This window comes from Protomyctophum parallelum (assembly GCF_964188405.1).
Source record: "Protomyctophum parallelum genome assembly, chromosome: 7".
NCBI lineage: Eukaryota > Metazoa > Chordata > Actinopteri > Myctophiformes > Myctophidae > Protomyctophum > Protomyctophum parallelum.
This window is the reverse complement of record NC_139705.1, coordinates 2,341,761-2,365,128: the sequence shown is the minus strand read 5'-3', so window position 1 is coordinate 2,365,128 and position 23,368 is coordinate 2,341,761. Positions and strand designations below refer to the sequence as shown.

Genomic DNA, 23,368 nt, shown 5'->3' with positions numbered 1-23,368 from the left:
CTCAGAGATGCCCCTACCCTTCAAACCTTCAAATCCACCCTCAAAACCCACCTCTTCAAAATTGCCTTCCCTAGCTAACCCTTTTCACAGTCTTTTAATGTTCTTTAGCTTTTAGTGTTATTTTTCCTTTTTCTATTAAAGTTGTTTTTAATTTGTTGTTACCTCTGTAAAACCCCCCCATGTAAAGTGTCTTTGGGTACTCAGAAAAGCGCTATATAAGTTTGAGATATTATATTATTATTATTTAACATCCAGGTCATGTGCTGCAACATAATAATAGTTAGTAGTTCCACTGTAGGCTTGCATATTTCTCTATTGAAGCGGCATCTATTCCTTCACAATTTCTCAATTCTCAAGTTTGAGACATTTCATACATTTTAGGGACTTCTACTCAAGTGATTTGTTTATGTTTTCCCACCCTTGATAAGTGAAGTAAAAATAAAACTAATGTGATACTGTAGATTTAATTAGTTTTATTTCCCCCCGTTTGGGACACCATATATGTTTTGTGGCATAACTCCACGATTATGCAAGCTACATTTACACAATTGGTATTGCTGGATTCAGTAGAATCTCACCTTTCCTACAAGCCATCATATGTGTTGCTATGACAATCCATTCCAGAGTCACTACAAAGTAGAGAAAACATCTACATAGATGTACAATTGCGCCTACTGTAAGTATGTGTTCAAATGACTATATCTCATATTGACATTCAGATATTGACATTCAGTCTTTTCTAGAATGTAGAGGTATGTTCTGGCTTCAAGTATGCCAAGTTTTGAACCTCTCAGAGCTTCCATTATGAATCTACATGCCTTTAAGTGCCTCAACCACCAGACGGACAGGCTTTATTTTTAGTTTGAGGTGTATAATTTTAAATTACAATTTCACCACTTTTGCAGTAAAATATTTTTATACAAGAATCCATTTCATGTATGGGAGGCCTTAGAGATGAGATGTTGTGTTTGGTCCTAACTCCGGTAGGGGTATCTCGAAAACTAAAGCACTTTTTGACTGTTTGTTGCAGGACTGATTCTTCTCTGATTATTTGAGGGGGGGGAGGGGGGAACTGCAGAACAGAAGATAAATTAGTGCAAATTTCCGCAATATCACAATATTGAAGGTTTCTCACAGGACGAGTTTCAGCAGCCTGTCGGACGTATAAGCCGGTGCACAAACAACCCAGCCTGTAGCTCATTGCGGTGGCATCATCAGAGCAGACAACAATAACACACCCAAATTCACCCAAAGGAAGAAGCCGTTTATATCGCTGTTTATATTATTACTTGCGCAAGCAGAGCGTGCAAGTAATGTTATCAGTCAGGTGCAACGATGCGTATGTCCCTTAGCAGCATGTGATATGACGTCATATGCTGGCACGAAGCAGACCGTGCAGGTATGTTTTCATCAGATGTCCCATGACGTGATGAAGATTATGTACCAATGCCAGGGTATAATTGGTTTACGATGGTGACGTAATGATATGTTTCAGTTCCAGGGACATACGCATCAAACCATCCGAGTAACCACATTATGCCACTAATCAACTCAGAAATGACATATACATATACTTATACACATATATAGACATATGAGCGTATGACGTGATGAATATATGTACCAGGGTATAATTGGTTATCGATGGTGACGTATCGGTGACATGTTTCAGTGTCGGGTGGACTAAAGGTAATGTCCCTATGTATACATGTATGTAATCTGACAACACTGCCATAACAGGCATAAGTAATCATTACCATACTTCAAAATACTACTTTTTCTCCTCCAAAAGCAAGGTACGTAGCAAATAGCTAAACCTAATAATTCAATATTGCAAACAGAGAGGCTGAGATTTGAAAGTTTGTAGCGGTCTACAGTACTTGCACGCTCTGCTTGCGCACTAGTAGACCTACTTGTGTGCAACAAGCAAGTAGGCACTTGACTTGACAGAGTGCAGTTCTAGTTATATAGTATGGTTGTGTACAATCGCGGAGTGAAAGGTTCCATATCGGGCTGCATAGAGTCTCAATCTGAGCCCTAAAAATGCCATAGAGTGTGTGCGCACGCAGTGCGTGTGTCACGTGGACGTTTATTATTTGTTATGATTAGTTTTGTGTTATGAGTAGTATGATGTAGTATAAATATATGTATTGGTTAATATTATGTATACATTTATATATAACTGGTTGTATTGTTGTGGTATATTATGTATATATATAGACCTATCTATGATATCTCTTATTATATATAATTATACATCTAAGTAGACTTGTTATGAACCATATATTGCCTTCTATTATATATGTGTTCTTCTCCACTCCAGGTTGGATTGTCTGTTTACCTTGTCAGAGACAATAACGAGGGGCCGGCTCTAGTCAGGCGTCTGATCAACGCCTGCCTCCCTTATTGGTTGCCGGTCACGTGTCACCCAGTGGCCAATGGGTGCACCGTTACCTACATAGTCAGTCTATGCCTGACAACTCGTCGGGGGGAACATCACTATGGTCTTCCTCCGACCCGCTATTCTAACTGTGAAAACTACCTTATATTGTTTAATCCATTTGTTTCCGAACGCCCTTCGGAAAGGGGTTGTTTAAAGTTATTGTATTTTCTTTTGATTGTTTAAGAGCCATTATTGTAAATATATTTTGATTACGGTTTATTATATTATACTATTATAATAAAACCTCGCATTTGATCATGGTTTCCTGTTCCTCCTTCTTATGTTGCCTAATCATCTTACCCCTAGACATAACAGCGTGCGCAGTGCGTGCGCAGTGCGTAATGCGTACGCAGTGCGTGCGCAGTGCGTACGCAGTGCGTGCGCAGTGCGTAATGCGTACGCAGTGCGTGCGCAGTGCGTACGAGGATATTTTGGATATTCGATGACGTCACACCATGGGACAATTTACAATTTACAATTTAGGCATTTAGCAGACGCTCTTAATCCAGAGCGACTTACATTTAAGCAAGAACAAAGCATGGGAATACATCACATAAAAAGCATTTATCATGAAACATGCGTAAGCTAAGAAAGTAACAGTGGAATATTTATATAGTGAAACTATACATACACTATACATATAAACTATACATCTTTACTACTATGCTATATATGTGTACTATGGCGTGCTATGACTACATACAATACAATTACAGTGCTGTCTACATAACATGCTATAAGTCTGTATCAAATGCTATATAATCCAACAGAAATGCTATCTAAGGGTTTAGGGTAAGTGCTAAGGGCCATGATGGAGTCTGAAAAGGTGGGTTTTCAGGCTACGGCGGAACCACCGGAGGCCAACATGGATGCTAATGTAAACAGCTAACAGACTAAAATACTAGGGCTGTCACGATTCGCCTAATCCACGATTAAATTCAACTTTCGATGTTAAGGTCACGATTTGATTCGATACGATTTTCGATACGATTCAATGGATATTTTTAAAAACCTCCTATTTCCAGCACAGAGCACTGTATGATCATTAATTTAGGCTAATGTTTTGATTAGCAAAGAAAAACACTTGTTTCTCTGCAATACATCACTTTTATTTGACTAATAACTAATGAGAATAGCATCAACAATATAAACCTTGGGTTTTATGTCCTCACTTCATTTTGAGATGTTTCTTTAAGATGATGAGATAGATGACATTATTGTTAAGCTCTACTCTAACTAAATAAAATAAAAAGTAAATAATAAGGCTGCTCGATTAAAAACGTTAATCTAATTAGAGGCATTATAATTAATTAATCTCAATAAATCACATTTTAATTTCAATATAACAGTGAGAAACATTTTTTTCAAAGGTATGCCAGTGAATCAATGAATAGTGACTATAAAAGATTAAGCAATAAAACATTGTTTTTGAGGGGCGGCTGGGCGATAGCCACTAGCTTCTGTTTTTGCCTCTAGTTGTTTTTGAGGGGCGCTAGCTGGTAACTATAGGCCTACTAGCCATGGTCCACATGGCTTGTTCAGTCACGTTTAATGTTTCATCATACAGTACTTGGAGTCGGGACTCTGGACTATAACATTAGCCCCACTAAAGGAGCTCACTCCGGCTCTCTAATGTAGCAGCTTCAGGGAGAGGTTCCATGGGCTGGACTGGACTGGTGTCAGCCTCTACGTTACGCTGCCTCATGTCTCGCACTGAACACAGCTTCAGGGAGAGGTTCCATGGGCTGGAATGGACTGGTGTCAGCCTCCACGCTGGCTGCCTCATGTCTCGCACTGAACACAGCTTCGTGCTGCGGTCCTCGTCTCGATCACGGCGCGATACATGTCGAAGCAGCCATAGCGTGGAGACCAGCGCTAGTCCAGATGAAAGGCCACATTTAGAGCTTAATAATATGAGTCTAGATATGACTCATCACTAGGCATGTAACAATATATCGTATATAATAATATGAGTCTAGCTATGACTCATCACTAGGCATGTAACCATATATCGTATATCGATATATATCGATATTAATCGAATGAAATGAAATGTGAGCTTTAATCATGTTCCATCATATTCAAGTGCTTTTGGAGAGAAATTACACTACTTTCAGTAGTAGAGCACTGTAGAGGGGAGCTGTGTGTCTGTGACTGTGCCCAGGTGATGCTCATTAATACATCAAGGAAGGCAATTATGTTTCTGCACTGTCAAAAGTAATGCTACTTCTTTTGCAATGTAGTTAAAAAGAAAATGTGAAAAAAGCTTGGGGGAAGATAAATAATAATAATAATGAATAATTTATAAATAATAAAAAAGCGGTAATATTCTTTGTTTAAAATATGGTGAAAAATCGTATCGTGAACCTCATATCGTGATACGAATCGGATCGTGAGTTGAGTGCATCGTTACATGCCTACTCATCACACGATCACTTACAGCTCTAAACTTCTAAACTTCTAAAGTGTGGCTGTAAAGAGGAGCATTTTCATGAAACTGCTCTCAGTGGAGCCATCTGGTGGCGTCATGTAATCGGTTAATATAAACCAGGAATAATACTGCAGAGTAGTCATCTTATTGTTGATCTGATTTTCATTCTTAGTTTGCAAAGTAATTATGTGTTTTTTTATTTGTTTGCATCCATACAAAAGGAATGCAATGAATGAGATGCACTGTTCTGTAGCATTACAGCTGAACTAAAAACATCATTGATCATTGATGTTAAATCTCACTTCATTTCAGTTGAAGTGTCCTGTTAATTGTGAGAAATGAACAAAAGCCCCTTCAACTAATTCCGGTTGTCTCTATAGCGCAAAACTCACTTTGTGTCCAAGTGACACCATCTCTTACCTTGCACATCCTGGTTGGCGATGCTCCATTGCATGTCTGAGTTGAAGTGCATGAAAACACTCCTCCCAGGCTTGTGGCTTAAGGAATGTGCCATGTGCGATGATATAAAGTCATGGCCTTTGTGAGGACCCGCGTAGAAGGCGATCATGATGTCGACGTCTTCCTCATCGTGGTAGCCGTTATGGATGTCCCTGTAGGGAATATACTGAAAGGCGAACGGACTGACATCCTTCCAGACTTTGAAGGCTCTACGGATTGCCTTTAATATGTCCTGCCATGGGATTCTAGGTGGATAGGTCTCAATACTAGAGGCAGAGGAAGAGGCAAAGAGAGACAAACTAAGCAAAGCTGTCCAAGTGGAGTATTACATTCCCTAACTAACCCCACAGTAATCCCACAGGAAGACAAAACACGGTTTGGGTATGGCCGGTTTGGCCTGACATTCATCAAGTCTCGGTCAATATTAGGAAAGTGTCCCAACTCCCAATGTGTCCAGTTTTGTGGTAGATAATAAGGTGTCTTGATGATGTATAGATTATTGGCACATCAATACAAATACCTGAAGACCAATCAAAACTGTTCTGTTTGTACCTGTAAGTGAGGTCATACTTGTCCCACTTGGTTCCAAACGCTTCGTAGCTGCTCCACCCCACGTTGGCCTGGTCAGGAATGCCACAGCGGGGTCTCTTCATGGCTCTGACGGACGGGGGGGACAAGGAGACATTAGAGCTGAAAATACCAGAATATAATGTTCAGTAGCCTACAATTTAGCTCTCCATGTAAGACTTCTTTAATCAGACCCGTCTGAATTGAGTGGTGCTGTACTGTACTGTACTGTACTGTACTGTACTGTACTGTACTGTACTGTACTGTACTGTACTGTACTGTAATGTACTGTACTGTACTGTACTGTACTGTACTAGCCCTCCTCCCTGGCCTGTGTGTGTCTGTGTGTTAGGCTGTTCAACAGTGACACTTGGTGGTGAACAAACGCTATTTTCGTGCTTGGACAGACGGACAATCCAGGGCTCCCCCTCGGACCCATCCTCTCCAAACACAATATATCCTTCCACTGTTACGCTGAAGACGTACAAATTTACATGCCTCTCACATCCAACAGCAATAACTCCTTCGAGCCCCTGATTAAATGATGCGTATAGCTTGCAGAGTTAGTTCAGTCAGATATACTCCAGGGGTTTCATGTCGTGCTCAAGGGCGCATACTATACTCAAGGGGTTAATATGATGCACTATCTCACTCCAATTGGCTCCAATTGGACAATAGGATATTACTATCACATTGAGTCTCACTCCAATTGGCCAATAGGATATTACTATCACATTGAGTCTCACTCCAATTGGCCAATAGGATATTACTATCACATTGAGTCTCACTCCAATTCACCCTTTGTCAAGTCCCGCACATGGCTGTGCCCCTCTTCGCACCCATTGGTTCAACGTGCTGCCCTCAACAACGCCTCCTGGTGGACTCGCTGATACTGAGGTCTTTTCTGGAGGGTCTGTGGAGGAATAAACATTGATGCACTCAAATAACAGTGGGCTGTGTATACAGCATTTTACACTAGGAATGAACACTAACAATGATTAATGTATGAATAATGTGGTGTGTAACATTACATCACCTTTGGTTAAAATAATAATACACTGGAAACTAACGTAATCAATAATGAACGTGATCTAAAACAACTATTTTAAGTGTAGATGGGCTATTTTCACAATGTTTATCTATGGGGAGGTACTATAGGGGTGGTACTATTGGGGGATGTACTCTAGGGGGAGGTACTATAGGGGATGTACTATAGGGGGATGTACTATAGGGGGAGGTACTATAGGGGGAGGTACTATAGGGGATGTACTATAGGGGGATGTACTATAGGGGGAGGTACTATAGGGGGAGGTACTATAGGGGATGTACTATAGGGGGATGTACTATAGGGGGAGGTACTATAGGGGGATGTACTATAGGGGGATGTACTATAGGGGGATGTACTATAGGGGGAGGTACTATAGGGGATGTACTATAGGGGGATGTACTATAGGGGGATGTACTATAGGGGGAGGTACTATAGGGGATGTACTATAGGGGGATGTACTATACGGGATGTACTATAGGGGGATGTACTATAGGGGGATGTACTATAGGGGATGTACTATAGGGGGAGGTACTATAGGGGGGTGTACTATAGGGGGATGTACTATAGGGGGAGGTACTATAGGGGATGTACTATAGGGGGATGTACTATATGGGGATGTACTATAGGGGGATGTACTATAGGGGGAGGTACTATAGGGGATGTACTATAGGGGGATGTACTATAGGGGGATGTACTATAGGGGGATGTACTATAGAGGGAGGTACTATAGGGGATGTACTATAGGGGGATGTACTATAGGGAGATGTACTATAGGGGGATGTACTATAGGGGGATGTACTATAGGGGATGTACTATAGGGGGAGGTATATATATATATAAACTTTATTACAGGCTCGTGGCCCACACGGTAAGACAGTACATCACAAATAGGAGAATACAAATAAAAATAAATAAAAAAATACAGTACATTTACCCAGCCCAAGAGGTTACTACTCTAGGCGAGGCTCTTATACCAGTGTCCTCTGATGGTAGAAGTGTACCTTACAGAACTACGGCCTGGGTCTGTCAACTGACCAATGAGTCCATTCAGTGAGCGATCCAGCCTGCTCATGAATTTAAATGTCAAGTTCCTCAACAGAGCCATGAAAGTAGTGAGTCCCAATGAACAGAAAAGCCCACTGGCTCTAGTGCTCCTTGGTTTTTTTAACAGTATACGAAGACAGTCATTATAGGCTACTTGCAGTTTGCGTAAGCTCTCCTTCTTGTACTTTACCCACAGTGGAGCTGTGTAGAGAGGGGTGCAATACGCTCTAAAGAGGTTTACCTTAACATCCGTAGTACAATGGTGAAATTTACGGACCAACATGTTGGCTTGTACATAAAGCATCCTCCTCTGTCTAAACATGTCCTCGTCATCCTCTAAGGTATCTGTTATGATATGCCCAAGATATTTTGTAATTTTGGACACACCCATAATTTGACCAGACAGATGAAAGGCAGGAAACTTAAGTTCCAGATCTTCTTTAGTTCTACATATGAGTATCATGCTCTTCTTGGCATTATACTGAATATCAAAGTCAATACCATAATTTGTACATATATTGAGTAGCTGTTGGAAACCACTGCTACTTGGGGAAAGTATGGTGAGGTCATCCGCGTACATAAAATGATTAATTAGGCTATCACCCATCATACAACCTGTTCTGCACCCCCCCAGCTGCATTGACAGGCCGTCCATATATAAATTGAAGAGGGCTGGGGATAAAATCCCCCCCTGCCTGACGCCATTACCCACCCTAAAAGGGGTGGATAATGTGCTCCCCCATTTTACCTGCATTTTCTGGTTAGCATACCAGTAGACAAGAATGCGTAATAAACATTTTGGCACACCCCTAAGCTTGAGTTTATTAAAAAGCTTGTAGTGATGGATTCGGTCAAAGGCTCTCGACGCATCAATAAAACCAACCAGCATAGTAGAGCCCTGCCTTCTATAGGTCTCCACTGCTTCTTTCAGAGCGTAAATACATAAGTCTGTACTATGTTTGGGCTTGAAGCCAAACTGATTGTCAGTGGTGGAAATGTAAATACTTAGTCTATCAAGGAGAAGTTTTTCTAGTACTTTGGACACTATACTAGCAAGAGCTATAGGTCTGTAGTTATCTATACTCCCTACTTTCCCAGCTTTGTCTTTTATTATGGGAACCAGAACGACAGACAGCATGGAGTCTGGTAAAGTGCCATGAGTCAACATCCCAGAGAAGCATATAGACAACAACACTGCTAATCTGGGACCAGCTAGCTTTAAGTGCTCTGCTGTAATATTGTCCAGACCACTGGATTTTCTGTCAGCAAGTTGCTGTATGGCATTAACAACCTCGTGGGTGTTAAGAAAAGTACTATCTTCTTCAATAGTGCCTATATGAAAAGGCTCACCTTTAACACAATTAAATAATGTTGCATAATGCTGCCTCCAGAGGGCAGCGATGCCTACTGGATCTGTTACCCCCTCTACATTACAAGGGAGAGCTGTTTTAGCCCTGTTAAGGGACTTTACCTCTTTCCAAAAGTTAGTGATGTCATTATCAAAAAGATTATCAGCCATAGACTGAGCACTCAGGGCCTGTTCTTGTTTGCTTATAAACCTTAATGCATATTTGTACTTTGCATTCGTTTTCTTTTTATGTTCAAGGACAGGTCCCTGTCTGGGCCTGCCATCTATTACCCAGGCCTTATGGGCCTCATTGGCCTCTGCATGGTGGCTAGCTACAAATTTATTCCACCCTGGCTTGATGTTCTTGGCCTTCCTAGGGCGGGTGAATAAAGACCTGCTAGCATCATGAAGCGCTCTCACTATATCATCATACATATGACATAGACTCTCACCATGGGAGGAGTCCTCACAGTTTACATTTGTGCAACAAATGGCATTCATGGGCAAATTCACTTTACTCAATAATTCATCAGAATAAAAGCAATATTTAAGGATATCCGCTTCCGATAGTTTACCCCAGTCTATTTTAACCTCTCTGTTTTCTTCATTCTTATCCACATTTAGTACCATGGCAAGAGGGATGTGGTCAGATGTAGCTAACCCATAACAAATATCAAGGCTTTCTATCGCTGCATGAGCATCAACAGTGGAAACCACGTGATCCAACCAAGAAGTAGTATTCCATGCTTCACTAACATAAGTAAAACTTGTATCAGGCAAGAGCACTTTACTTGATATTACTAAATTAGCGTCATTTGTAAACCTCACCATGCTTTTAGCAAATAAAGACTTACTATCGGTCAGATCGGCATTATAATCACCCAAGACATAAATACATGACAGGTTGTTATCCTCAGTAAAGGATTGAATAAATGCAAGCCTGCTCACAAATTCATCGATATGATCATAGGACTCATATGGCGTGTAAATATTCAGAATAATAAAATTCTTACCATTGAAATTAAACTCAAGCCCAATGGCCCAGTCCACATTTAAACGTAAAATCTTAACCATGGGATCATATTTAATATTCCATAAAATTGCAACTCCTCCAGCTATCCTACCTCGGATAATTCTCGTGCTGAGGTCCGTGGTGGATTCTCCAGCACCATGGAAGTCTGGGTGCAGGGTGTTTAGTTTATCCAAGTCCTGCTTGGCCAACCAAGTTTCTTGTATACACAATACATCACAGTCATCCAGCAGTGTATCCACCACTAGCCGCCTAGCTTTGTCAGCAGCCGTATGCCCTACTCGTAGGCCACGAGAATTGTATGACACAACCCGCATTATGCGGCTGAGAGATCCCCGTCAGGGCAGCTGGTTTCACCGCTGTCCACCGTCACCTCCACAGCTACGTCCGCAGGGGCTGTAGGTGCACCAACTCCTGGGCGCGACATCCCCTCTCTCCTCGGGGAAGGGATCCTTTCTGGTAGCCTCGTCCCACCTGTTACTCCTCTTGGTCGGCGAGGCTCGAAGAATTGTCTGATGACTGACCCGGCTGGCCAGAACTGAGGGTCGTACATCTCCTTCCACTCGTTCCATTCAGCAGTAATACAGAATGAGCTGAATCTGCTGTGTGGCGTCTCAATTTTCCTGCATTTTACCTCCCGGTTCATCTTCCCTTGCAGGAAGTCACGGAGAGTATCAGCGTCAAGGTCCAATGTGAACTTTGTAGCGAACACGCTGACTAGCTTAGTTTTCACCGTGGAAAGTTTCTCATTGTTTATCACCGCCGTCCCAGTAATAGCTGTCTTCTTTCGCGGATGTTTAGCAGCGCGACGAGCAGCACTCTCTGGGGCTGCCTTTCGTTTGTTTCCCTGCTTCACCACTGTACTCCAGCCGTGTGCAGTCCCCAGTGCATTTTCACTCTCCTGAGCAGGTGACACACCAAGGGGCTCAGACATCGACCACCCCCTTCCACGCTGCGGGGCTTTACGGGCAGAGGGGGAAGGTCCCCGCTGCCTAGCCAGCGCCGGCGCCGGCGCCACCTCCTCTGCTGTAGCCGGGCTGGGCCTCAGTACAGACCCGCCGCTTGCGGGGCCTTCCTCCGCAGTTAACACAGCCTGGTGAGCAGCCATGGAGGACCCGACACCACCCGCAGCAACAGTAACGGTGTTTTCCACCGCCACCAGTCGCTGGTTAATGGAGCCAGAAACCTCCAGCAGCTTCTCACTTGCAGCCGCCTGCGAGGTAAGGGAACCTTTCAGAAGTTCAATGTTCTATAGGGGATGTACTATAGGGGGATGTACTATAGGGGGATGTACTATAGGGGGATGTACTATAGGGGATGTACTATAGGGGGATGTACTATAGGGGATGTACTATAGGGGGATGTACTATAGGGGATGTACTATAGGGGATGTACTATAGGGGAGGTACTATAGGGGGATGTACTATAGGGGGATGTACTATAGGGGATGTACTATAGGGGGATGTACTATAGGGGGATGTACTATAGGGGATGTACTATAGGGGATGTACTATAGGGGGATGTACTATAGGGGATGTACTATAGGGGGATGTACTATAGGGGGATGTACTATAGGGGGATGTACTATAGGGGGAGGTACTATAGGGGATGTACTATAGGGGGAGGTACTATAGGGGGATGTACTATAGGGGGAGGTACTATAGGGGATGTACTATAGGGGGATGTACTATAGGGGGATGTACTATAGGGGATGTACTATAGGGGGAGGTACTATAGGGGGATGTACTATAGGGGGAGGTACTATAGGGGATGTACTATAGGGGGAGGTACTATAGGGGATGTACTATAGGGGATGTACTATAGGGGGATGTACTATAGGGGGAGGTACTATAGGGGGATGTACTATAGGGGGAGGTACTATAGGGGATGTACTATAGGGGGATGTACTATAGGGGATGTACTATAGGGGATGTACTATAGGGGGATGTACTATAGGGGGAGGTACTATAGGGGAGGTACTATAGGGGATGTACTATAGGGGGATGTACTATAGGGGATGTACTATAGGGGGAGGTACTATAGGGGATGTACTATAGGGGGATGTACTATAGGGGGAGGTACTATAGGGGGATGTACTATAGGGGATGTACTATAGGGGATGTACTATAGGGGATGTACTATAGGGGATGTACTATAGGGGGATGTACTATAGGGGAGGTACTATAGGGGATGTACTATAGGGGGATGTACTATAGGGGGAGGTACTATAGGGGGATGTACTATAGGGGGAGGTACTATAGGGGGATGTACTATAGGGGATGTACTATAGGGGATGTACTATAGGGGATGTACTATAGGGGGAGGTACTATAGGGGGATGTACTATAGGGGGATGTACTATAGGGGATGTACTATAGGGGATGTACTATAGGGGGATGTACTATAGGGGATGTACTATAGGGGCATGTACTATATAGGGGGATGTACTATAGGGGGATGTACTATAGGGGGATGTACTATAGGGGATGTACTATAGGGGGAGGTACTATAGGGGATGTACTATAGGGGGAGGTACTATAGGGGGATGTACTATAGGGGGAGGTACTATAGGGGATGTACTATAGGGGATGTACTATAGGGGGATGTACTATAGGGGGAGGTACTATAGGGGGATGTACTATAGGGGGAGGTACTATAGGGGATGTACTATAGGGGGATGTACTATAGGGGATGTACTATAGGGGATGTACTATAGGGGGAGGTACTATAGGGGATGTACTATAGGGGGATGTACTATAGGGGGATGTACTATAGGGGATGTACTATAGGGGATGTACTATAGGGGGATGTACTATAGGGGATGTACTATAGGGGATGTACTATAGGGGGATGTACTATAGGGGGAGGTACTATAGGGGATGTACTATAGGGGGATGTACTATAGGGGATGTACTATAGGGGATGTACTATAGGGGATGTACTATAGGGGATGTACTATAGGGGATGTACTATAGGGGGATGTACTATAGGGGGAGGTACTATAGGGGGATGTACTATAGGGGGATGTACTATAGGGGATGTACTATAGGGGGATGTACTATAGGGGGAGGTACTATAGGGGGATGTACTATAGGGGGATGTACTATAGGGGGATGTACTATAGGGGGAGGTACTATAGGGGGATGTACTATAGGGGATGTACTATAGGGGGAGGTACTATAGGGGGATGTACTATAGGGGGAGGTACTATAGGGGGATGTACTATAGGGGATGTACTATAGGGGATGTACTATAGGGGATGTACTATAGGGGGAGGTACTATAGGGGGATGTACTATAGGGGGAGGTACTATAGGGGGATGTACTATAGGGGATGTACTATAGGGGATGTACTATAGGGGATGTACTATAGGGGGATGTACTATAGGGGAGGTACTATAGGGGATGTACTATAGGGGGATGTACTATAGGGGATGTACTATAGGGGGAGATACTATAGGGGATGTACTATAGGGGGAGGTACTATAGGGGGATGTACTATAGGGGATGTACTATAGGGGATGTACTATAGGGGATGTACTATAGGGGGATGTACTATAGGGGATGTACTATAGGGGGAGGTACTATAGGGGGATGTACTATAGGGGGATGTACTATAGGGGATGTACTATAGGGGGATGTACTATAGGGGGATGTACTATAGGGGGATGTACTATAGGGGGATGTACTATAGGGGATGTACTATAGGGGATGTACTATAGGGCATGTACTATAGGGGGATGTACTATAGGGGATGTACTATAGGGGGAGGTACTATAGGGGGATGTACTATAGGGGATGTACTATAGGGGGATGTACTATAGGGGATGTACTATAGGGGGAGGTACTATAGGGGGATGTACTATAGGGGGAGGTACTATAGGGGATGTACTATAGGGGATGTACTATAGGGGATGTACTATAGGGGGATGTACTATAGGGGATGTACTATAGGGGATGTACTATAGGGGGATGTACTATAGGGGATGTACTATAGGGGGAGGTACTATAGGGGATGTACTATAGGGGGAGGTACTATAGGGGATGTACTATAGGGGGATGTACTATAGGGGATGTACTATAGGGGATGTACTATAGGGGGAGGTACTATAGGGGATGTACTATAGGGGGAGGTACTATAGGGGGATGTACTATAGGGGATGTACTATAGGGCATGTACTATAGGGGGATGTACTATAGGGGGATGTACTATAGGGGGATGTACTATAGGGGATGTACTATAGGGGATGTACTATAGGGGGATGTACTATAGGTGGAGGTACTATAGGGGGATGTACTATAGGGGGATGTACTATAGGGGGATGTACTATAGGGGATGTACTATAGGGGATGTACTATAGGGGATGTACTATAGGGGGATGTACTATAGGGGGATGTACTATAGGGGATGTACTATAGGGGATGTACTATAGGGGATGTACTATAGGGCATGTACTATAGGGGGATGTACTATAGGGGATGTACTATAGGGCATGTACTATAGGGGGATGTACTATAGGGGATGTACTATAGGGGATGTACTATAGGGGGATGTACTATAGGGGGATGTACTATAGGGGATGTACTATAGGGCATGTACTATAGGGGGATGTACTATAGGGGATGTACTATAGGGGATGTACTATAGGGCATGTACTATAGGGGGATGTACTATAGGGGATGTACTATAGGGCATGTACTATAGGGGGATGTACTATAGGGGATGTACTATAGGGGATGTACTATAGGGGGATGTACTATAGGGGATGTACTATAGGGCATGTACTATAGGGGGATGTACTATAGGGGATGTACTATAGGGGATGTACTATAGGGCATGTACTATAGGGGGATGTACTATAGGGGATGTACTATAGGGCATGTACTATAGGGGGATGTACTATAGGGGATGTACTATAGGGGATGTACTATAGGGCATGTACTATAGGGGGATGTACTATAGGGGATGTACTATAGGGCATGTACTATAGGGGGATGTACTATAGGGGATGTACTATAGGGGATGTACTATAGGGGATGTACTATAGGGGATGTACTATAGGGGGATGTACTATAGGGGATGTACTATAGGGGATGTACTATAGGGGGATGTACTATAGGGGATGTACTATAGGGCATGTACTATAGGGGGATGTACTATAGGGGATGTACTATAGGGGATGTACTATAGGGGGATGTACTATAGGGGATGTACTATAGGGCATGTACTATAGGGGGATGTACTATAGGGGGATGTACTATAGGGGGATGTACTATAGGGGATGTACTATAGGGGGATGTACTATAGGGGGATGTACTATAGGGGATGTACTATAGGGCATGTACTATAGGGGGATGTACTATAGGGGATGTACTATAGGGGATGTACTATAGGGCATGTACTATAGGGGGATGTACTATAGGGGGATGTACTATAGGGGGATGTACTATAGGGGATGTACTATAGGGGATGTACTATAGGGGGATGTACTATAGGGGATGTACTATAGGGGGATGTACTATAGGGGATGTACTATAGGGGGATGTACTATAGGGCATGTACTATAGGGGGATGTACTATAGGGGGATGTACTATAGGGCATGTACTATAGGGGGATGTACTATAGGGCATGTACTATAGGGGGATGTACTATAGGGGGATGTACTATAGGGGATGTACTATAGGGGGATGTACTATAGGGCATGTACTATAGGGGGATGTACTATAGGGCATGTACTATAGGGGGATGTACTATAGGGGATGTACTATAGGGGGAGGTACTATAGGGGGAGGTAATATAGGGGGATGTACTATAGGGGGGGTACTATAGGGGATGTACTATAGGGGGAGGTACTATAGGGGGATGTACTATATGGGGATGTACTATAGGGGGATATACTATAGGGGGATGTACTATAGGGGGAGGTACTATAGGGGATGTACTATAGGGGGATGTACTATAGGGGGATGTACTATAGGGGGAGGTACTATAGGGGGAGGTACTATAGGGGGATGTACTATAGGGGCATGTACTATAGGGGATGTACTATAGGGGGATGTACTATAGGGGGATGTACTATAGGGGGAGGTACTATAGGGGGAGGTACTATAGGGGATGTACTATAGGGGGATGTACTATAGGGGGAGGTACTATAGGGGCATGTACTATAGGGGGGTGTACTATGATTGATTGATTGATTGATTGATTGATTGTTCTTTATTTTAGTGCCATGCGTCCAAGGAAGCAAAGCCCAAATGGACTTGCAGGATACTTTTACTTTCATTTTACATAAACAATGAACCGACATGATCAAATGATTAACAAACTAAAAACACCCAAGCGTCATACATGGCATGACATAATTATAATATAGAAAATAAATAAAATAATAAGATTGGGCCTGTAGCAGCAGACCGGATATGGAGATTGGCTTCTACTCCAGGCTCTAGAAACAAACTGTGACGTCTTAAATAGTTCATGATTAAATAACCACTCCAACTTCTGACCATCATCTTCCCAGAAAAGCCCAGGTTGTTCTACATTAAATAATGGAACCCTCAAATCATCATAACGTGTTTGCTACAATAAAACATAAAATGGATTAAAATGTTGACATCATTCAGGTCACCTGTGTGACATGAAGGTACACAACGATAAGGGTGCATGCGTTTAGTCCGACACCTCACCCAAAACCCTACCCTCCCTAACCCTGACTGTCTTAACAGGCCACGTATGTATCTTGGGAGCCATGGCAGGGTGATTATTATGATTGATTGATTTGAATTAAAAGTTTGCTTTAACGGCCATGCATGTTGTCGGACTGTCTGACCAACGTATATACGCCCCAAAAGATACATCCCACGTTTGTACCTTCATAGCTTTTAGCAGCAGCTACAATCCAAGTTGATCTGGCTTGAACTGCAGCTGCAAAGCTACAATCCAAGTTGATCTGGATTCAACTGCAGCTGCAAAGCTACAATCCAAGTTGATTCAACTGCAGCTGCAAAGCTACAATCCAAGTTGATCTGGATTCAACTGCAGCTGCAAAGCTACAATCCAAGTTGATCTGGCTTCAACTGCAGCTGCAAAGCTACACAATTCAAGTTGATCTGGATTCAACTGCAGTGAAGTATTATTATATATCAAGTTGTTGTTTAAACATTTCCACTAACATCTGTAGATGTCTTCAATCCCCTGGCGGTCATCTGCTGGCAGCTGGAAGTCATCAGTCTCCATCCATTTGTAATCTTTATGCATGATGGAGGATGGGTCATAGGAGTGACCCAAACCCAGGGTGTGGCCCAGCTCATGGACCGCTACCAGAAACACATTGTAGAAACCTGGATGGATGGAAGAAGAACTCCTTCAGTAAAATAAAATATAATAAGTTTTGTTATCCACTTGTTTTTGCGTCTGGGGGCACCACCTCCTCCTACATGTTTAGGGAAGTGGCAGATTCTTCTCTTGAGATATTATTTGAGGGAGGGGGGGGGTGAAACGAGCCACGCCCATTCCACACCTGTGAACACTTCTGCAATTACCCTGCTCCCTATAAGACTGGACTCATTCCAAAAACACACTTTCAGATCATCCTTGTCCCGAGCTGTCCTGAGTTCCTCGTGCTCTGTGTTTTGTAATTCTGAGAGGTTCTGCATTATTGGACTTTACCGATTGCTCTTCGAAAGGTTTGCTTTTTTTGTGCCCTTTTTGGAAGAGTTTTTGCCTTTTTGGAATTTCCTGACTTTGTTTGTAAGCTTAACTGCTTTTCTGCATAATAAATAATTCCTGCTCTCTGTCCTGCATTTGGGTCCTACCCCCCTTGGCTCACCGTGACACGTATATGCCGGTGCACAACCAACCCAGCCTGTAGCTCATTGCAGTGGCATTATCAGAGCAGACAACAACAACACACCCACATTTGTCCAAAGGAAGAAGCCGTTTATATCGCTGTTTATATTATTATTGCGCAAGCCGAGCATGCAAGTAATGTTATCAGTCAGGTGCGACGATGCGTATGTCCCTTAGCAGCTTGTGATATGACGTCATATGCTGGCACAAAGCAGACCGTGCAGGTATGTTTTCCGCAGATGTCCCATGACGTGATGAAGATTATGTACCAATGCCAGGGTATAATTGGTTTACGATGGTGACGTAATGATATGTTTCAGTGCCAGGGACATACGCATCAAACCACCCATTATAACACTAATCAACTCAGAAATGTCATACATATAGACATATACACATATATAGACATATGAGCGTATGACGTGATGAATATATGTACCAATGCCAGGGTATAATTGGTTATCGATGGTGACGTAATGATGACATGTTTCAGTGTCGGGTGGACTAAAGGTAATGCCCCTATGTATACACATGTATGAAATCTGACACCACTGCCATAACAGGCATAAGTAATTACCATACTTCAAAATACTACTTTTTCTCCTCCAAAAGCAAGGTACGTAGCAAATAGCTAAACCTAATAATTCAATATTGCAAACGTTCTTTCACAGAGAGGCTGAGATTTGAAAGTTTGTAGTGGTCTACAGTACTTGCACTAGTAGGCCATTTTTGTGCAACAAGCAAGTAGGCACTTGACAGAGTGCAGAGTGAAAGGTTCAATATGGGGCTGCCTGGAGTCTCAATCTGAGCCCTAAAAATACCATAGAGTGTGTGCGCACGCAGTGCGTGTGTCACGTGGACGTTTATTATTTGTTATGATTAGTTTTGTGTTATGAGTAGTATGATGTAGTATAAATATATTTATTGGTTAATATTATGTATATATTTGTATGAGGTAACTGGTGGTATTGTTGTGGTATATTATATAATAGACCTATCTGTGATATATCTTATTATATATAACTATACATCTAAGTAGACTTGTTATGAACCATATATTGGAATAGAGAGCGCCTTCTATTATATATGTGTTCTTCTCCACTCCAGGTTGGATTGTCTGTTTACCTTGTCAGTGACATCATTGAGGGGCCGGCTCTAGTCAGGCGTCTGACCAACGCCTGCCTCCCTTATTGATTGCCGGTCACGTGTCACCCAGTGGCCAATGGGTGCACCGTTACCTACATAGTCAGTCTGTGCCTGACAGCTCGTCGGGGGGAACATCACTATGGTCTTCCTCCGACCCGCTATTCTGTGTGACTACTCTGTGAAAACTACCTTATATTGTTTAATCCATTTGTTCCGAACGCCCTTCGGAAAGGCGTTGTTTCTTTATTGTATTTTCTTTTGATTGTTTAAGAGCCAATTATTGTAAATATCTTTTGATTACGGTTTATTATATATACTATTATAATAAAACCTCGCATTTGATCATAGTTTCCTGTTCCTCCTTCTTATGTTGCCTACTCATCTTACCCCTAGACATATGAGTTGTAACAGCGTGTGTGCGCAGTGCGTGCGCAGTGCGTAGTGCGTACGCAGTGCGTGCGCAGTGCGTAGTGCGTACGCAGTGCATGCACAGTGCGTACGAGGATATTTTGGATATTCGATGACATCACACCATGGGAGCCACCGGAGGCCAACGATGGATGCTAATATAAACAGCTAACAGACAGTAAAATACTAGGGCTGTCACGATTCGCCTAATCCACGATTAAATTCAACTTTCGATGTTAAGGTCACGATTCAATGGATATTTTTAAAAACCTCCTATTTCCAGCACAGAGCGCTATATGATCATTCATTTAGGCTAATGGTTTGATTAGTAAAGAAAAACACTTGTTTCTCTGCAATACGTCACTTTTATTTGACTAATAACTAATGAGAATAGCATCAACAATATAAAGTTTTATGTCTTATGTCTTAGTTTTATGTCCTCACATAATTTTGGGAAGTTACTTTTAAAAAGTAAGGAATTATAGTTATCGTTACTTATCTAAAAAAGTAATTTGTTACTTTACTTTACATTAAATTATGAAAGTAACTACTTTACTTTACTTTAAAAAATAATAATATAAAAACGATTTAAAAGAAGGTTTTTTTGTTATGTCGCACAGTAAGAGAAAAGACAACTCCCTCTTAACATTATGGAATGTAGTGGAACAATAAAACATGTTCAAGAATTTTGACAGGCATCTTTATTGTAGCCTCAACTTGCCTTCAATTCTTTTTTATAATAATCAAATAAAAAATGAGTCCATAAATCTGCAGTGATATAGAGATATTAGGGATGCACCGAAAGGGAAATTCTTGGCCGAAACCGAATATAGGAAACAGTTGGCCGAAAACCGAATACCGAATAGCCGAATACATCTTTGTTGTAAAGCTACCTGATTATGGCAAAAGACATGATTATGGCAAAGCCTAACTTAAATAATAAACACTTATGGGTCCATTAAAAAACATCTAATTAATTTGAGGCTTTGTGATTAATTAATCTCAATTAATCACATTTTTTTCTACATAAGCATAGGCAAACAAGTAGTAATAATAATAATAGTGATAATAGTATTATTTATATAATGCTTCTTTGAGTACTCAAGGAGAACATGAGAAAACGAATAAAAACTACTTTATTAGAGAAAAACTAAGACTATGGAATAAAATAAATTAAAGTGGAATGAGATAGCAATATTCCAGGTGGGTTTGAATTTATAGGTGGTGGCATGTCTCTGACTTTTGGGAAGTGCATACGGTAGACAGGTCTGCCTGCTGTGGACAATAAGATTTAAAAGGCTATGGAAGCGTGGATGAAAGCACAGATGTGTGCAATAAAGTTGTGTCGGATCTGTCTGTGCATCCCGTCTGCTGCTCGTGACTGTCGCAGCGTCGCTGCCTCGCTGGCTGCTGATGCATAGTTAAAGAGCGTCATAAACATGCACCCTTCCTGCGCTGGAAGTAGCAGATCTACATGTTATCTACCCGTCGCAATGCACAACGCTTTGGGCTTGTACATCTGTGTTTTCCCTGCAGCTTAGTTGAATTATATCGATTCACAACTTTAGGACCACTACTACTATTCGGTGATATTTTTTCGAATGAAGTTGACATAATAACGCCATAACGTGGTTAACACACGCACAGTAATTACAACGCCGTTATGGAATGGGAAATGTAAAGCGTTAGGTTACAAATGATTGCAAATAGTAGTTTCGTTATGTAACGTAACGCGATGTAAGGGCGTTGGTTACAACACTGAACATAAGGAGCTCACTCCGGCTCTCTAATGTAGCAGCTTCAGGGAGAGGTTCCATGGGCTGGACTGGACTGGTGTCAGCCTCCACGCTGGCTGCCTCATGTCTCGCACTGAACACAGCTTCGTGCTGCGGTCCTCATCTCGATACATGTCGAAGCAGCCATAGCGTGGAAGCCAGCGCTAGTCCAGATGAAAGGCCACATTTAGAGCTTAATAATATGAGTCTATAGCTATGACTCATCACTAGGCATGTAACGATATATCGTATATAATAATATGAGTCTAGCTATGACTCATCACAGGCATGTAACGATATATCGTATATAATACATCTCGATACATGTCGAAGCAGCCATAGCGTGGAAGCCAGCGCTAGTCCAGATGAAAGGCCACATTTAGAGCTTAATAATATGAGTCTAGCTATGACTCATCACTGGGCATGTAACGATTTATCGTATATAATAATATGAGTCTAGCTATGACTCATCACTAGGCATGTAACCATATATCGTATATCGATATATATCAATATTAATCCCGACGATACGAATCGATTTATTGCATTTGTTTTGTATTTGAATTATGGTGTTTGTGATATGAAATGTGAGCTTTAATCATATTCCATCATATTCAAGTGTTTTGGAGAGAAATTACACTACTTTCAGGAGTAGAGCACTGTAGAGGGGTGCCCAGGTGATGCTCATTAATACATCAAGGAAGGCAATTATGTTTCTGCACTTTCAAAAGTAATGCTACTTCTTTTGCAATGTAGTTAAATAGAAAATGTGAAAAAAGCTTGGGGGAAGATAAATAATAATAATAATAAATAATTTATAAATAATAAAAAAGCGGTAATATTCTTTGTTTAAAATATCGTAAAAATCGTATCGTGAACCTCATATCGTGATACGAATCGGATCGTGAGTTGAGTGCATCGTTACATGCCTACTCATCACACGATCACTTACAGCTCTAAACTTCTAAACTTCTAAAGTGTGGCTGTAAAGAGGAGCATTTTCATGCAACTGCTCTCAGTGGAGCCATCTGGTGACGGCATGTAATCGGTTAATATAAACCAGGAAGAATACTGCAGAGTAGTCATCTTATTGTTGATAAGTTAGTTTAGTTAGTTAGTTTGCAAAGTAATGATGTGTTTTTTATTTGATTGCATCCATACAAAAGGAATGCAATGAATGAGATGTAAGTTGTGCACCATGCACTGTTCTGTAGCATTACAGCTGAACTAAAAACATCATTGATCATTGATGTTAAATCTCACTTCATTTCAGTTGAATTGTCCTGTTAATTGTAACAAATGAACAAAAGCCCCTTCAACTAATTCCGTTTGTCTCTATAGAGCGTCGCAGTCCCTCCTCCTTTCAGAACGACGACTCGCCCAGGAAATGATTCTCCATTCATTTTCTCCATAGGCTTTTCAAAAAGTATTTATATAAAGACTGTTAAGCCGCGGACAAAGCCAACTCGGATCCTGACAAATCATGACAACAAACCATAGACTGTAAAAAAATATGGACAAAGCGTTCTCCGGGTCTGATATGGACGTAAGATGAAGCCAGTCAGTCCTTGAATTGTAAATCGCCATCATTCTAGATCCGTTTGGGCCCAGCTGGCCATTGGCTGGCCCAGACAACGAGGCGGGACTTCCCCCCTTCTTCTTCGTTGGTTTTTATTTCGACTCGAACGGGGGGTGGCTCCCGATCATAGACTGTAACGGTAGCAAAGCCCCTCAGAACATACGCGACTTTATTAAAAAAAAAGAAGGGAAATGAGACTTTAAACTAGTGACTGGAAGCAGAAAGTATTCATGACCATGTTT

The 23,368-nt window shown here is 42.3% G+C and overlaps 1 protein-coding gene across 1 annotated transcript in view; it reads right to left on the bottom strand.

The window, feature by feature from the left end:
* The window catches only part of LOC310861368 (uncharacterized protein), a gene marked incomplete at both ends in the record, with an annotated part of 118,259 nt that overhangs the window by 74,586 nt on the left and 20,305 nt on the right, over positions 1–23,368 (bottom strand). Inside the window, 4 exons of the mRNA XM_083768788.1 lie at positions 5,295–5,599; positions 5,886–5,990; positions 6,699–6,813; positions 17,543–17,710. Of these exons, the coding sequence (XP_083624914.1) occupies positions 5,295–5,599; positions 5,886–5,990; positions 6,699–6,813; positions 17,543–17,710 (693 nt within the window). The remainder of the gene's footprint in view (positions 1–5,294; positions 5,600–5,885; positions 5,991–6,698; positions 6,814–17,542; positions 17,711–23,368) is intronic.